Below are 17,637 nucleotides of genomic sequence, written 5' to 3' on the forward strand. Positions count from 1 at the left end.
TCCAGTTAGAAGGTGAGTCTTTTTTAGCGATTAAACGCATGTGAGCATACGACGCGCGAGTACAAGGGCAAATTCGAGTGCGAAAGTTTAGTTGCAATTGCTGGGTGTCTTCAGGCCATAAAGCTTACACATTGACGAGCAATTGCAATGTAACTACTCTCAACCATCTATATAACGTGCTCTACTACTCTGCGTTATAATTTTTATTTTTTTATTTTTATTTGTCTACATACAAATATCTGTTATAGTTACTACTATTTTCTAAAATATACGCAAAGAATGTGTCTAAACGTATTTAGTAATGTGAATTCTATGATTATCTAATCAGAACTGCTACATTTTCTTAACCGCAAAAATTTGTAAACGCCTTGAAAATTTATTAGTCAAAAAAATAAAAAAATAAATGTAATTTTTTCATGTAACTCCTAATCTTAGCAGGTATTTAACATAATTTTATTTGCTTTTATTTCCGTGCTTCAAAATTAAAATGAAATGTTTCGCTTTCGATTTTGTGAATATATTTTTACTTGTTAATTTTTTTTTTATTGTTTTGCATTGAAGATGGACATAGCTGGAATTAGCAATTCTTAATTTATGCCAACGCATAATGCAAAATCGGTAAATAACTCGAATTTTAAAGAAAAATTATCGTTAAATAGGAATTTGTATCGCCAACGCGCTTTTTCCGGCATACATATGTATTTTCTTAAAGTTTGCATTTATTTCAAAGGAGAAACAAAAATAGAAGTGAAAATACAAATGTTGAAAAACACACTCATTGGAGACTCCGGGTCGAGGCATATATAGCCAGGCTCCTTGTTCATAATAAACTTTTGCGTTTATGATTTAAGCAAGTTATACATTTTAATTTCATCGTCTCCACAGCAACCAAGGCGAATTCATATAAGGTGGCGTTGCTAGAACAGCTGCTTTAATTCGCCTCGGTACGCATATGTCAAAACTCCTTATGAATGAGTGCCAAAGTAGGAGTGTTGGGATTTTCTTTCCCTCGTCCTCCTTGAGCGAAGAACATCCAAAATTTGGCATTAGTATACCAAAGGCGAAAGCAAAACACAAATTTAGTTTTTGTTTTTGTACTACAACTACCACCTTATATGAATTCGCCTTGACAGCAACTGATATACAAATCTTTTCTCAAGGCGAATCTATACAAGTTCGTGTTACCGGATCCGCTGATTTCAATGGCGAATTTGTACCTTTTGTCAAAATGATGTGTTTGTTGTAATATTGTCAACGTGCGTATATTTTGTTTTTGTTGTGTAATATAAATTCGCCTTGTTTTGTATTTTACGAATTCAGGGACACTAAAAATTGTAATTTGAAAATTAAGTGCGAATTTCTCAGGTAGGTTTTAGAATTATCTACTCTCCAAACTAATTTTTTTAGAACAAAATTTGTGCGGGTTGCATACATTAAAGCCTACTATCGCTCTATTAATGTGGTAAATGATAGGTGGCAGTGATATTGCAAATTGTATTTCGATTCCAACGGAACTAACTTCAAGTATGGCATAATACCGTTACATAAAATGGGCAATTCAATTTTTGGTATACAAAATCATACTTACCCAGAAGATAATTTAGGTAGGCCCTTTTAAGTGAAGTCCATCTAAACGGCTTACTGAAGAAGTTCTGAAAAAGCACGCCTTCTATAAGGGCGGTGTGAGTTCATATTATTAGGCATTACAAATTAATTTCAATGTGAATTTGGAGTTGAATAAAACATGTTTGATTTAAATCTTATTCAAATACTTTAAAAATGTATGATTTTTATTACTTAAAGATGAAGTACGTCCTTCAAAAGCCCTTCTGGAATTTACAAAAAATAAAGGCAAGGTGGAATGCCTCCTGACTCCCAGAGAGGTCTTTCGGAAGGGCTTTTTACTGCTGAAATTGTCTTATACCAGCCGGTCGGTCACGGCTCTGGTGTGCTATACGGAGAAAACGTTTCCTAGGCCCATGCTAGGTTATACCAGTTAAATGGAGTATATAATTCAGTGTGTTAAGCAAGAAAGAATGCGAGGTTTTGCAAAAGGTTTGAGAGGCAGTCGCAAAGAATCTCAAACTGATGCGATGCGATATAATGCGATGCTTAATCTCTCTTATGGCAATAGGAAAGTCGCCTTGCATATTTTCAGAATCTATTCGCTCGGAGAAGTTGCTTAACATCCTACCTAGCCTTCCTAGGCAAGCTTGGTCCTCTTGTGACTAAACTAATGTTTCCTTTTCGTCCCATAATCTTAACCTAGTTAATTAAATTGTTATTAATGTAAATAAGAACAGCGATGTCCGTATTTTCACAATTTTATTCAAATTTTTGTTTTTCCTTTTTAATAAATGCAATTGCTCTCTGCATTCGATCATCTTGCCACTAAGGGGTCAGCATTTTGCTTGGCCACAAATTTTCGTACATTACAAATTTTAGAAAATCATCATACTGCTTATGAATGTTGCATTAGCTATTATTAAATCTTTAACTGAAAAAAGCGTTCAGATTGGTTTGTCAGATATTTGCAGAGTATGGTAGTATACATACATAGATGTGGGTCATTGAAAAATATAAAAGCTTACATGCACATCTGTAGGAACGCCAGAAATTGCGCCATTTCTCGAGATATCAGAAAGATTTTGTCTTATTGAGTTGGAGCATTTCCCCACAATATTCACGTCAACATATTTACATACATCCATGTATATGTAAACAAATTATGTTACAAATCGTCAGTAACTTTTCATTGAAGATAGAGTAGACCACTATTTTTTAAGCCTATGTTAATCATCATAATTGCCTCACTTTTTCAGTAAATTAACTATTTTTCTTTTCCAACTGTTTTACTACATAAATTCTTCTTTTCTTTTTCGTTCTTTCTTCGCTAGTCAATACTCAAAAACTGATACAAATTTAAACTGCTAAGCTTATAATAAACTACATATACATAGATAGAGTTAAATGGAAATTAAATTTGAGTGTTAAAAAAATTTTGTAAAAAAACTTGTGACTTGTAAAATTCTACAACACCATCTAAAACCACAACTAATCGTACTATATACCACTACTTCTACTGCTTCTTCTACAACTACTACCATAACTGCTACTACTATCAATACAACCAACCACAACCGCTACGACTATCTACCATCACTTTTATTCTAACGATCTTCGATTTGAACTTCTACTGCAACTTGAATTCTTCTTGTTCTTCTTCTTCTTCTTCCCCACTTCGATCGCGCTTGTGCATACACTTAAACATGTACACACGCCTTCACCACCACAAGCTCCAATCAAACCTCAAGCCCAAGCTCAGCTTCAGCCTCAACTTCAATGTCTGCTCAGCCAAGCTTTGTATAAGCTCTCCGCTGTGTAGCAAATGTTTTCAATGCGTTCGTTCGGTCGTTCGTTTGTTCGTTCGTACGTACAGTTTCCGTCCAATACTTCCGCCACCACCACCACTACTACTACTACTACTACTATGTTGTAATATTTATTGGAGGTGAGTTTTACGTTTGTTACGTTCGATTTTTTTTTCGCCACAATTATTTTTTTTTATTTCTTTATTAAATCTAATCATCTGTAAATCGTATTTCATGGTATCAAAAGCAAATAATTTCGTTAATTCATTTTAAGTTTGCTCTATATATTACCGTTATTTTGCTGTACTCGTCTGGAATCACAATCAAAGCAAAAACAAACAAAAATAATCACTCATAACAGTTTATATTAAACTCCCATTTCTTTTGTATGTATCTTATGTAATCGTACATTCACCGTTTTATTACAGTCATGGAAATGGTCAGATAATACTTTATTCATTTGTTAATTTGTTAACATAAGATTTTTCAATATCATACAAATCATTCTTTATGTTATAGATAATGAACCCAAACGATTCTGTTAACTGTGGTGCTCATGTGTGCTTGTACAATTGTCCACAAAATAATACGAGTGCGATATTTTGACCAGTTTGGACTTTTGTTTATTTAATGCCTAATATTTTTTTATAAAAGTCTAGCTGGTTATACAACAAACACCATATAAACTCGCATTTGTTGTTTGTAAAAATATTCTAAAAAATCTGCAACATTTCATCAAAATTTCAAACATTTTTAATGCTGTTGTAGTAACCCATTAAATTGTAGTATAATGAAGTGCAAGTTTCAAGCTGCTAAAGCCGTTGATTTTTGGCTTTTTTTCTTGTTAGCAGTGCATGGAAAAAATGCAAAACCCCTTCAACAAAACAAAATTTTTTTGAGTTGATTTGAAATTGTTTGTTGTATAACCAGCTTGTCTTAAAAAAAATAGCAATAATAATAAACATTAAATAAACAAACTGGTCAAAATATCGCACTCCTATTATTTTGCGGACAACCGTATACGCTATATACCAATATACATAACTCAAAATAACGAAAACTAATCGAAATTATTGATGCTCTGACTTTTATATCATTAATAGGTTAACTTGACGCATTGATAGCACTGTGCAAAAATTTCAGGGTCATTTTCTGGGACGGAATGATCCGAGTTTTTTGCATGAGTGCTTTAAGAATACATAAGTTGAAAAAGAGTTAGAATAATTTTGCAGAACATATTAACCCATTAGCATCGTTTTGACGGCTTTTTTGGAAAGTCTGAAAAAATTGGTATTTGGGAGTTTGCTGGAGTGTTTAAATGTTCTAGAAAATTATTCGCCAGAAAATTTCACTAGGGACAAAATCTTTATACAAAGAACCTAAAAAACAAAAAACAAATATCGCTTATTTACTTCAATAGTTTCATAATCCAAAAAATACAAATTTTGAGCTGGGTATGCAGAAATTACTGCCACCATTTCTTCTATGTTGTGTAAAAATTGCATAGCTGTATCGATTACCAGTATCTCACTGGAACAAAATATGGCTGTACTATGGTGATGTCAGCCCGGTATTTCTCTTAGCAAACCTGTTGGACAGAGGCACCATTCCTATGGAGGGTCCACAAATTCCAAGCGCATATACGTAAAGCGTTGTTGTTGTTGTTGTTCTAGCGGCTACAACAACCCCGCCGAGATCGGTTAGTATCTCAGTCGTTGTCGTCAAGCTCAACTAACGGAAGACCCAAGAAGCGTGCCGCCTCTATAGGGTCTGTCCACAGAGACGGAAACGTTAGTTGCGTTGGGTTTTCCGGGCATACGAAGAGATGATTCGAGTCGTGGGGTGTTTCTCCGCATGCCGGACATTCGTTTGGCATATCTGCATCTAATCTGCTCAGGCATGAGTTCAACCTGCTGCAGTATCCAACGCGAAGTTGGGCTATTGAGGTCCGTGTCTGCCGAAACCGACGAAGCTCCGTATCGTCTATGTCTGGTGGTTGTGTGCCCAGAACGGCATTCACAGGTGCCTGGAGTCTACGTAACTTGAGACTGACTCCCTGTGAATGCCGCTGAAGGCCTGTCGATAAGCTAACGGGTCCAGAGGTTGCTTTATGAACCTCTGGACTTCGTCCGTCACTTCTTATAGATGCCTTCTGACATGCCTTGGCGAGGGCTCATCTGCAAGCAGGTGTCTGTTCGAGTGTCCACGTCTGTGGCTCCCTACTAGGAATTGCTTGCAGAGCATTCCGTAAAGCGTAATTTTGTTTCGTGTGGTGGGTCGTCAAAGATTGGGGGACAATTAACCCAGGCTGTTTTGGCGTTTCCATTGAATTTTTTTTTAATTTACCGCTCCCTAAGCCAGTGCACAACACTGTGCTGGGAGAGTTTTTGAAGATGCTCATTTATGTATATATATTCGCTTGATGCAAGACAACAGACACCTACTTGTAGCCGAATCTGAAGCTGAATAAGTCGGAGTGGTCCCAACGAAGCCTCCTCTCTTTCTGCCGTGGCAAGAGTCGGGCCTGTAACTGCATACCCAAAAGAAGCAGAGGAAATAATTTCTGTACTAAGGAAAACCGCGAGATCATTGAAAAGAAAATAATCGAAGAGTTAGCTGCAAATCCGAGGCGTTTGTTACTAATGTAAAAATGATTGAATAAAATATGTTAAACAAAAATTTATTTATATAATAATATTAGATATCTAATGGCCTTATTCATAAAAAATAAAGTAGCTTTATAAAAGGTTTATAAATTGAAAAATGTATGAAAACGTCAATTTATAAAGCTCTTTAAACCTACTTTATTTTTTATGAATAAGGCCATAAGCTTTTTGCTAAAATACGTACATACATAGGCTTTCACTTTGCCCGGAAATTTATTTCAAAAATATTTTATCCACATTTCTTTTGAATGTATTTCATATTTTTTGATACAAATGAAAAAATTGCCGAAGTTTTTAATCCAAGTTGAAAGATTCAAGTAAATTTGTGCATAGCTTGCATATATTTGATATTATGCAGCGTCCAAGCGATGGCTATCGAGTCAACACCAACGCCGATGTCTTCGATGATCGTACGCTCAAAGTCTGTGATGAAATCGGATTGCAATCGGAACATAAACCCGTTACCGAGGAAAGCCTAAATTTACAATTAAAATATGGTAAATCGCATCTAAGCAACCCCAGCCATGACTCTACCGATGCACGTAACGGTTATGCAACTGTATTGAGTGAAAACGGTAAAAATCGCACACAAACAGATAATCGCAATGTGGACTCTGATCTAAACTCATTGATTGGCAGTATGATGAATAAGAATAATAAAATTCCATATTACAAGCGTGGTGCCTTCGAGATAAACAACAATAAAAGAGTCATTGGCATAAACAGCTGTAATAGCAGCGATACTTTGACGCCGATGGGCACGGTTACAACAAATGGCAATAAGCACTGGCAGAATTTGTCAAGACGTATGTCGATGCATGCGGCACGACCACCAAATATGATTCAGAACGAAAGCGATAGCAACGACACGGACACATTGAACTCGGAACGAAATGCCGGTGTGCATTACAAAGCCTCTCCACGCACAGATTCCGCCTCCAAATGCTCATCACATTCATTCAGCGAAGATTTATACAATGAATCGATGTCATCGGCATTCAGTGTGTTGGGCAAGAAAAGTTCCACGATGCTATTGGACAGCAAAGCCAGTATTCAAGCGAAAAATGTGAATGAAACGCGCTGTAAACGTACACCATCGAGCAGCAGCTGGCCGCAAGAGTCTGAAATTAATTTCGTAATGCTTGTGGGGCTACTCCTCGCGCTATTTGTGTCGAAGGTACTACAATATCTACTATCGTACTTTGCTTGGTTCCAAAGTCAAGTGCTGCATATTCGAAACATATTCCTAGGCAAAAATGACAGTATATGGGATTTCTGCAACTTTGATGACACATCCCGTTACGGTCTGCGCACTAAGCTTTTGCTGCTGCCAGTGGTGGCCGCCTGTTCGTTGCTTTACGGTCTGAGCTCGGTGTTGCACACCACCATAAGTTGTTTGCTTACACAAGCGCCAAGTAGCGTGATTGTTTTTATACAAAAACTATATTTGCATGCTTGAGCGGGGCAAGGGAGAAAAATAACTTATTTATGTACTTACCACGCACTTTTTGTTACATCTGAACGCCTTTTGTTTTTCCCATAATCCTTTTTGAAAATACATACTGCAATAAACAGGAAATTATTCTTAATTCATTCGAAACATCGTTTTATTTCCCATCGGTTGGGGTTTGCAATGCTTTGCGGCAGCACTTGTAGGTGTGCACAGGTACCAAGTCCCTGAAAATTTTGTATTTGGTACACAAGTCGGGCTCACTCCTTCGACTCGCGTACATAGACAGACGGCAACTTTGATCCGGATTAACGGCGCAGTTGATCTGAACAACCTCAAGCCTTGACAGACGGCAGTGATGCGGATTTACGAGCCGCGAGGTCGTTGGTTCGAGTCCCACGGCCAGTAGAATTATAACTTCGCAGTGTAGCACGCGGACGCGAGCCGCCGCACCAGTATGCTAAATAGTGCCAATTGACTTTATTTGCGTTGATTTTGTTACTTGCCACCTGTTTGCAACTTATGTTTATCTATTTATTTTTAATAATTTTCATTTAAAATAAGAACCAGAAACCACATAAATGTAAGCTTCAAAGCTTGCACAAATTTCATAACAATGAATCAAACTTAAAAAAATTTTCTCCAAAATTGCAAACTTTTTAATCAGAATTTTTAGAAAATTTTCGGCTATGCAGTTAAGTAGCCCATTCAATTTTGCTCTAATAATGTGCTCTAATAAGTCTCAAGTCGCTAAAAATTACCGTTGGTTTTTTTAATTTTTTTGTTGTGGAGGGTGTTGCGCATTTTCTTCCATATAATGCCGAATTTCCACTAGGCATTGAAAAACGAAAAGTTGGAGACATTTAAAAAATGCCATGTGGAAATGAATTGATTGAATATTTTTTTTTACGTAATGATACGAATATTTTTTAATGCCCAACTTTGTCATTACAATTTTTGTCATTTAATTCCTAGTGGAAAATCTTTTTCTAACCGAAAAAAGGAGGAGGTTATCAGTTCGTCCGACTTTTTTTTTTTAAGTATAATACGTCGTACGTTTCGGTATGGATGCCATGCTCAAATGGGGTAGTTGTAATTTTTAGATCTTCACAAGAATGCTTATTGCACCAAAACTAATGAAGCGAAGAAAAATGCGGCGTTTCAAAGATGAAATTCCAGATTTATCGACAGATTTATTTTTGTAAGTGATTAGTTCGGTTTCTGTCGTAGAAACAACGGTAAATATTGGCTTATTTTGGGGTCAATTTTGAGCCTTTGAAGTGCTCTAGGAACTTAGGTTTTGCAAATATAACTTTCATTTTCAGAATGTAAGTTCTTCACAGCAATAGAAATATTACAAATTTTATATAAAAATTCGACCAAAATTTAACATTTAAGACAACAAAATGTTGAAATAATTAGCTTTTCTTATAATCAAAATGCTCGAAAACAGCTCGAATGATTTTCTTTTTCTTTTCTTTAATAAAAAAACTCATGTTATTTCCTTTCGTTTGGTATATGGGAAAGTATTGGTTGATATCTTCTAAGTATCTTTATTTGAATCAAATAAATGGGCATAAATGAGTTTTCATACGAAATCACTTCGTTATCATTTTGCAAACATGTACTTGCGTTGTATGTAAGAAGTAGACAAAAAGTATTGTGTATGCGTGTGTATTTCGGCTTTTGAGTAACAGATGGCGCAGCTCCGGTGAAATATTTGTGGCATAATTGATTGGAGCTAATGTTGATATTTTACTATTTTAGTAATATATGTATGTACAAATGTATATATGTATTACATATCGTCACCTGAAATGCAAAAAGACGTAACAACGAAATGGAAAAAGTCGTGACTAATATTTTAATTTTTCTTTTTCATAAAATAATGCGGGGAGTTGTAATTCGATGAAATCCATCATATAAATCAAAAAGTGAATTTTGAATTTTTTATTAGCTATAACTTTTTGCATTTCAACGATGATGTTTGATACGTCTTTTTGTTCAGGGTGGCGATATACATTTGTATGTATGTATGTATGTGTATATCAATGCATAGTACGGGAAAACTTTTTCGTTCCATTTTACAAAATGGGTCATCAAACTAAAGCGCTGGACCTGTAGATGTGCAATGACGTTTTACTTTTCCAAAAAGAGTTGCCACCTGTTAAAAAATTTATTTGAAATTATTTATAAGTTAAACCAATTATTACAACTTACTTATTATCGATCGAAATGGTATTGAACAGGCTTTATATCTTAATTATATATAGGAGGGTTGCCGCCTGTTTACAAAGTTAAACTGAATGTATTCAGTTGGTAAATGAATTACTACTATATGGATATCAATCAAAATGGCTCTGAAAAAACAATATGCCTATTGAAAGACCTTTATTTCTAAACTACATGTAGCAGCGTTGCCACTTGTTAAAAAAATCAAGTTTAACCATAATTATGACAAATAGATAATTGAAATATATATCCCGGTATTCCGGTGCCAGACGAAAAAGATTGTGATTTGAAAATATTTTGAAGAGGGTTGCCACCTGTTTACAAAATTATTTTGAAGAGATCTTATTTCTAAACTACATGTAGGGTAGCTGCCACCTATTTTAAAATATAAATTCAACTTGAGCTACGTATTCTATGTTTGAGATTAGGGGCTGTGGCTTTGTGTATTGTATATCCGTATCGCAGCGCGCCTTCATTGCGTTCATTTGATTTAGTAATTTCAGCACTTGTGGCGTGATTAATTAAAGCATATTTTCAGCTCTGTGTATGTATGTATGTGTGCATAACTCTTAACTACATGTCTTAATACGATAGCTTTGATAATAATGTATTTAGTTTATTAAAATCAATAATCCGAGCTTGTGAGTATGGCGAGAAGAACTTATTCTTACATTTAATCAACATTTCATTCAAAGTGGTTCACAAATACATACATATGTATACGCATACATACACACTACATACAAGTACATATAAATACATACATACATATTACATAATTGTTTCTCAACTAATTACATACATATGTATCTGTTGTCAATGCATTCGATTTGCCGTGAACTTAATGCTTGTTGTTGTAAATCATTGATATTCAAACTTTTAGCAACTTTGCAAACATGTACTAATACTAAACTTAAATGTTCTTTTTACTTGTCCTGCAAAAGATCCAATCCTGGTACGCCCACCCAACCAAGACGACCCGATTTCATTGGTCTAAATACACAACAACAACCGTCACAGACTTATTACGAATATACGACTGGCTTGCCGCCGCAACATCCACAACCGCCTACCATTCAACAGCAGCAAATCATGTTGCAACAACAGCAACAACGTGCCATGATGCAACAGCATCAGCAACAACAACAGCAAGGTGAGAAAGCATACAATCGCAAATATAGTAAACGATCATTGCATGAAAATAAAAAGAAACGAAAAAAATTACTTGCCATGGCCAGCGCATTTAAGACCTCTAAGAAATCTAAGTCTAAATCTAGCAAAAGGCATAAAATTCGAAGCCCCAGTTGGTCCATATACTAAGTATGAAATCAAGTAGCTACTAATTCATTTAAAATCGTATGTACTATTTCGTATTTACTATAAAATTAAATGTACATACATATGTATAGAAGGACAAAAGGAGTGAGAAATAAGAATTATGTATATGAAAAGTCATAGTCAAAGAATGGAAAATACGCGCAATACAATTGGGCTTCCGCTATGCTAATCCCATCCGGCTCTTTTGGCCCAATCTTATTTGGCCAAGACTTATTTACTTACTTGTTTTTTCGCCTACGTGTATTTTGCTTATGTGCATCAGTACCGGACAACGCTACTGCGAGTTAATTCCCAGTTTGGTCAGGTGATAGTTCAGCCTGCAGTATTCTCAGAATGCCTGCGATAACTCGTAAGCTGATCTTGGATAGGCTTATATATTCCTTAAAGCGTTTTAAGTTTTAAGTTTCTAAAAATGCTTTGAAATGCTCTAGACCTGGGAGATGAAGAGGTTATCGTCAGTCTTATTTCCTTCAATACCAATATACCCCGCAATCCAAATTGCTCTGACCAAGTGTATTGAGCTTGTCAAGGCCCTCCATCACCTGTTTAAATGTTACCTGATAAGCTCTGAGGGCCTTAATAGCCTCTTGGATATCTGTCAAGATTGTGAGGTTCTGATTCCGGTAGTTTCGCGTGATATTAAAGTATGCGGATGTTTATGTAGCATATAGCGGTCCAACCACACTTATCAGACAATGAGCCATCAGTGTATCCGGTTATCATGCTTTGGTCTATCCGATATATTTCGACCCAGCTCTTCTTATTACATACTTACATCAGTTTTAAACCTTTATATTCCTTGATATTGCAATTTCCGTGTTGTGCATCGTCAGAATATCGATGTTGCTACGACTAAGCAAACCTTCTGCCCCGATGTTGGTACCAGCCATCCTCAGTAGAGCCCTTTTCGCCTGAGTCTGTATATGAATATGAAGAGGAGTAAGATCTATAAGAACTTCCAATTAAAAGTTCCTATGGCTCCATTGATGCTCAGAACATTCCATATTGCTGTCTTCGTATTTTCTAAAGTGGTTTTTGCAGAGCGGCCTGCCATGAATACGTGCTGAAACGAGTTCAGTGGCTAGTTCAGTAAGATTGTAGTCCTTACCTTTTCCAAGGCCTTCAGTACAAATGAGGTAAGACAGATGGGCCTGAATCATTTTGGATGACCTTTGAGATAACTTTTTTGAGGAAGACAACTACAAATGTGGATAAAGAAACTCCTTCGCGCCCATAAGCGGTTTCGCAGGTAGCCGGAGAGTTTTCTTGGAAATGTACATACATAGAGAACACGCCGAGGTGTTTAAACCTAAGCAACACAAATGCAGTGCAGACAAGAAGAAAGGGCTAAGATGATTACATCTCGTCATCTTCCACACAGCTGCTGGTTTCTATTGGGCAGTGCCTACTCATAATTCCGGCCAGGATCGAGAGAGCCATCTTGGATAGCCTAAGAAGCGCCTTGTCCGTTGGCGGTCCAGCAAGAACTACGAAGGCCTTGCAACTTTGCGTGTCGAAGTTTTGCCAGTGCTCACTGAGCTAACTTTAAGTCCACCCATCTGGACTACCTGCAAGTGAACAAGACGTTTTCTGCACCACCCTTGCCCCGAATAATTGCAGATTGCTTTGTTTTTGGGCCCAAACATACAAATGAATGTGATTTGAATGTATTCCCGTATGACCATTAAAAATGTCAAACTTTACGTAGACAATGCCAGATTTTGCATATTTCCGTTCGAGTTAGAATAGGAATATTCTCGAAGTCTTGAAAATCCCTTGCGCGGTGCACGGATTGCATGGTAAAACCGGTTTTCCCATGGGACGGCTTTGTAAACCGTGCGCCGTGAAAAGGCTTTGCATGACTTCGAGAATACCCCTAATAATGCAATATTTAAAGAGCAACCCTGTGTTGACCGCTATAAACCAGGCCACACTTTAAAACTTATCGCTCACGAAAATGTCGTCGGAACGGTTGGGGTTATTATGCGCTTACAACGTCGACCACATAGCTATTCATTTTTTTTAATCACATCTCACTTCTTTTTCCTTCTATGTAGCTCAAATCTAACCTGTTTAAGTTCGTATATCATAGTCGAATTCGCATTAATTTGTTCTTACATTTGGCACCTCATTCACAGTACCGCTAACACATCACCAGCAACAGGTGCTGGCCTCACAGGCCTACGGTGGAAGCCCTCAACGCCGCTTTCTCTCCGAAGGTGAACTAGTACGACAGGGCGGCAATGAACTTTCATATGCGCGCTCTAACAACACGGTAGATAATATACGCGAATTAGCGGGTAGTCCACAACGTGGCGTCTACATGTGGAAGGACACTTCGCCTGGCTTCAGTAGTAGCAGTGGTAGCGCCAGCGGCGGCGGTGGCGGTGGTGGCATGCCGCCCTCTTCCATGGGCATTGGCAGCATTGGCGGCTCAATAGCCAATAGCATACATCACGCACAGTACATCACAGTAGGCGGCAGCGGTCAGCCACATCCATTAATAATGACGCATTCGCGTATACACCAACCGGGCGAATATCTGCCGGTAGCTCAGCAACAGCAACAACAACAACAACAACAAAATCAATATCGTTCCAATCCGACCAGTCCTACGACGATGCCACCTACCTCGTCGACATCCGCACCAACCTATATGATGCGTTATGGTATTGGTAATCCCACTGCCTCACAGTCAAATAATTATGTGCACACATCACAAGCGATGACAAATTCTAACGCCGGCGGCTATCAGCCACAATTACGCGGCGGCGTTCCCGTTTTTCCACCAAATCCTAGTGGGCCCAGCGGTGGCGGCGTCAGTGGTGCTGGCGTTGTCACCCAACTACAAACACAGCCATCGCCTCAAGTGAAGCGAAAACAGACGCCAACACGTCCCATGTCATTTGTGCGCGCACTCGAAATGACCGACTCTATGGAGATGCAATCGCTGGAACAGCAGCAACAGCAAGGGCGCAGTGGCAATATGCCACCATCAGCAGTAGGTGGACCAGGCGCACAACATTTGGTGGGTGGTGCACGTACGACCACACCCACACCCGAACGTGCCAGCGTTTACGATATGAATTACGAAATCTCCGTATAACCCGTGGTTGTGCCGGTTGTCGTGCCACCCGCCTCTGTGACCATTTCGGCAACGGCAGCGGCGTATGCGCGAAAAAAGGGCGCAAGCGTTGTTGCCAGCACGGCCGAGCCATCGGCGTATGCGTCGGTGCCTGTAATGGCGGCAAATGCGCCCAATAGGCGCAAGTTCTCCACCTTCTTCTAGAGAAATACATTTATATATGTATGTGTGGTGAAGCCGTCTCACTTTTGATGGCTAATCTCATCGTTAAGTCAGCTTATCTTTAGAAATTATGAAAGAGAAAATTGTTGTGCTTTGTTTTTTACAACTTTTTACTACTACACTAAACCACTTCCTTTAATAGCAAGTCATCGCTTATGTATCATATACCACACTCTACGCTACCAAATACCACTATCCGTATCGCCAAATGTAAATAAGTATACAACCTAAGATACACCTCCTACGAATACTGCATATACATAAATATAAACATACATACATAATTAATGATAATAGTTGTATAAAAAAAAATATATCTTTAAGTGTGATTAATTATGCCACATCTATTGGTTATCAATTGCAAAATCGTATATATTGTATATTTTCATCCGAAGATTAGCCTGTAAAAGTTTTAAATGCATATGTATGTATGAATTGTAAATCAACTTTTATACATAAATATCGAGTCAACGAGCTCATAAAACCATAAAAGTATATACTATATGAAAGTGTCTATATAATATTAGTTATGGTACAATCAGGGCTATCACTGAATCTATCGTAGTCCGAATTTTATGAAAATCTTCGAAAACGCAGTCACTAAATTCGAATGGCTACGATAGTAGCATATTCTTTGAATGCATACGTTCATAGCAATTGGGATTCAGTGATTGGGCTACGATGGATTCAGTGATATCCCCGAATATGTTTGTCTAAACAAACAGATGACTAAACTAAGCAAATTTATGTGTATGCTTGAATGAGAGTAGCAGTAAACAAAAAAAAAATATATACAAAAAAGGTGTAGCTTCAATTCATGGAACATTGCGAGATAAAAGCAAACAGTTTTTGGCCGTACTTCTCGTTTATACGTACATACATATATACTGTGGTGAAATTTGTTTCGAACAAAGCTTCGGCTCGTATTGGCAAATTCCTACATATCATCACTACGATGTCGAAACTATCGAATGTGAAAATGGGTATTTTTCAGGAGAGCAGAAAAAACTGTTGTAAAAAATATTGTCATTAGGAAAAATTGCCAACTTGCATATCATTCTAAACGCATGCGCAAGGTATCGTTATTGAATAAGCATTTTTGCACATTCGATAGTTTGACATGGTAGCGACGATATATAGGTGCGACACATATTAGTTTCTTTAATTTTTACAACCACCATCTCCTATAACTTATTCCTTTAAGGAAAATAAACCTACAAAAGCCCTTTCAAATCATTTTTCGTGTAAAAGGGCATTTTACCGTTTAGCGAATTCAAAATAAAAACAGTTTGTAATTTACTTGAAAAAATAACGGTATGAAATTAATAGCTTTATAGGTACTATAATAAAATTTGTAGAGAACAAATTTGAGATATATTGAACTTTCAATAAAATTGGATGCAGGAGGTAAAGAACACAAATCCGCTAGCCCTTCTTTTATAAGCCATTTATGTATGTATGTTTGCTATCTGCAAAATTTAATTTTAACCCTTTACATGTGTGCACAGAAATTTAGGCATAATAAAATTCATGTTAATTGATAAAGTTTACCACATTTTTATCAGATTTTATTAATCCATAACTTTATTAACTTTATACGCGAAAAAAATTGTTCTGGCATTTAAAAGCTTTGGCATTCGTAGCTGAAATTTTTTATGTACGAATTTCGCCAGTGTTCCAATGTATGTATGTATGTATGTACTACCAATGCCCAAAATACTCTGGGGCTTTCATTCCGCAACACGTTTGATCGTTTACAGTGTTATGTCGTATATGTAGTGTAAAATACCATTTTGAATATTGTACATATTTGTTAAGTCATCATGCTGATCGTTCATTCTGACGACAACATTAAGCGCAAAAAAAAAAAGAAACTCCCATAGTCCATCCCAGTGAGGGTCCATACTATTTGGCTGGTTTCGATTAACCGAAACTGTGTTGGTATGGCTTGCCTTCCTTGTTATTATTTTCACGGCCATTAAAAGTATGCAGTCCATAATAGCGGCGGTGAGCTAGAGAAAGTTGAAAGTTTGTAAGATTTGTAAAGTGGCGAAATTATAATATGTATGTACATATGTTTTTAAAATAAATACAAAAATTCAGCGCTATGCAATTAACAATATTGAATTCACCTTAGTTACATCATATTGATGTTTAGATATATGTATATGTATTTGCAAAGAATCAAATAGGGATGGAGCAATTTTTGTTTACATACATATGTACCGCTGCCAAATACTATCAGCTAATCGTTTTTTGAACTTTCTCCACTTACCTACGCCTAGAAACTGTGAAACTGTGGAGAGTTTATGTGGCTTTAGGCATTTGATTTGCTTGTAAACAATTTATCTAGAATTGTAAGAAATCCGAAAAGTTGTTAACAACTTTGAAATTCATTATTTAATTGTACGATTAGTTCTTTTTTAAATTGTTGAACTTTATTTTATTAATATTTGTATGTACAAACATATATGTACGTATGTATATGAATTTATGTATGTAGCTACTAACAAATTATTGACATTGTTCAGTTCAGTTGTTTAGAACGGTGGCATTTTGGCAATCTAAAATGCGCTGTAGCTAATCGGATACGTTAAAATTTACTAAAAAATCGTTTAACATAAAAAATTGTTTAACTGATAGTGTGCTTATGTACATATGTACATACCTACATACAGATGTATGCGCATACAATAGAAAAAGTCATAAGAGCGCTCTTTGCATGACAGATTTAGTGGCGGTGAAATCTAATATCCCGCCAAAGCTGCGCTACAGAATTGCAAATTTAATCAGCTTCAGTTCTGCTATTAACGTAACTGCATGCAAGCTCATTTCTAAAACAAACTAAATCAACCAAATTTTAATGTAGAACTTAACATACTTCAAGTCTACTCGGATAAATTTTATAAACTGAAGCACATATTATGCTGCTACGAAAAAGAGGAAAAAATAACAAAAACAAGGGAATCATATTCCTTACTCTGCAACTAAACACGTCATCTATATTATTACGAATTTCGGTACGTGAAATGTGACTGCAAGAAATACATATAAAAGTACTAAATAAATCTGTAAGAAGCGTACTATATGTTAAATATTCTTCTCAACTAACTAGTGGCATTTAATTTATAAGCAAACAAGTAAATATTCAAAAAAAAAAGGAGAGAAGAACTGTAAGCACCTTAAAGGTAAAGTTATCAAAACAAAACAAACAACAAAAAAATTAATTAAAACATTAATTTAAAATTAATATAGTAAAAATTATAAAACTAC

The 17,637-nt window shown here is 36.5% G+C and overlaps 1 protein-coding gene across 1 annotated transcript; it reads left to right on the forward strand.

Annotated features, from left to right (window-relative positions):
* Positions 1–4: 4 nt before the first annotated feature.
* Positions 5–15,152, forward strand: LOC108377526 (AF4/FMR2 family member 4-like; the record flags this gene model as incomplete). Its single annotated transcript, XM_017633792.1, has 3 exons — positions 5–12; positions 10,664–10,872; positions 13,196–15,152. Coding segments are annotated over 3 exons (1,185 nt in total), but the record flags the coding sequence as incomplete, so codon positions are not given.
* Positions 15,153–17,637: the final 2,485 nt, after the last annotated feature.

The sequence above is a fragment of the Rhagoletis zephyria genome, unplaced genomic scaffold, assembly GCF_001687245.7.
Source record: "Rhagoletis zephyria isolate East Lansing unplaced genomic scaffold, Rhagoletis_zephyria_1.1 Rzeph_scaffold_12252, whole genome shotgun sequence".
NCBI classification, from domain to species: domain Eukaryota; kingdom Metazoa; phylum Arthropoda; class Insecta; order Diptera; family Tephritidae; genus Rhagoletis; species Rhagoletis zephyria.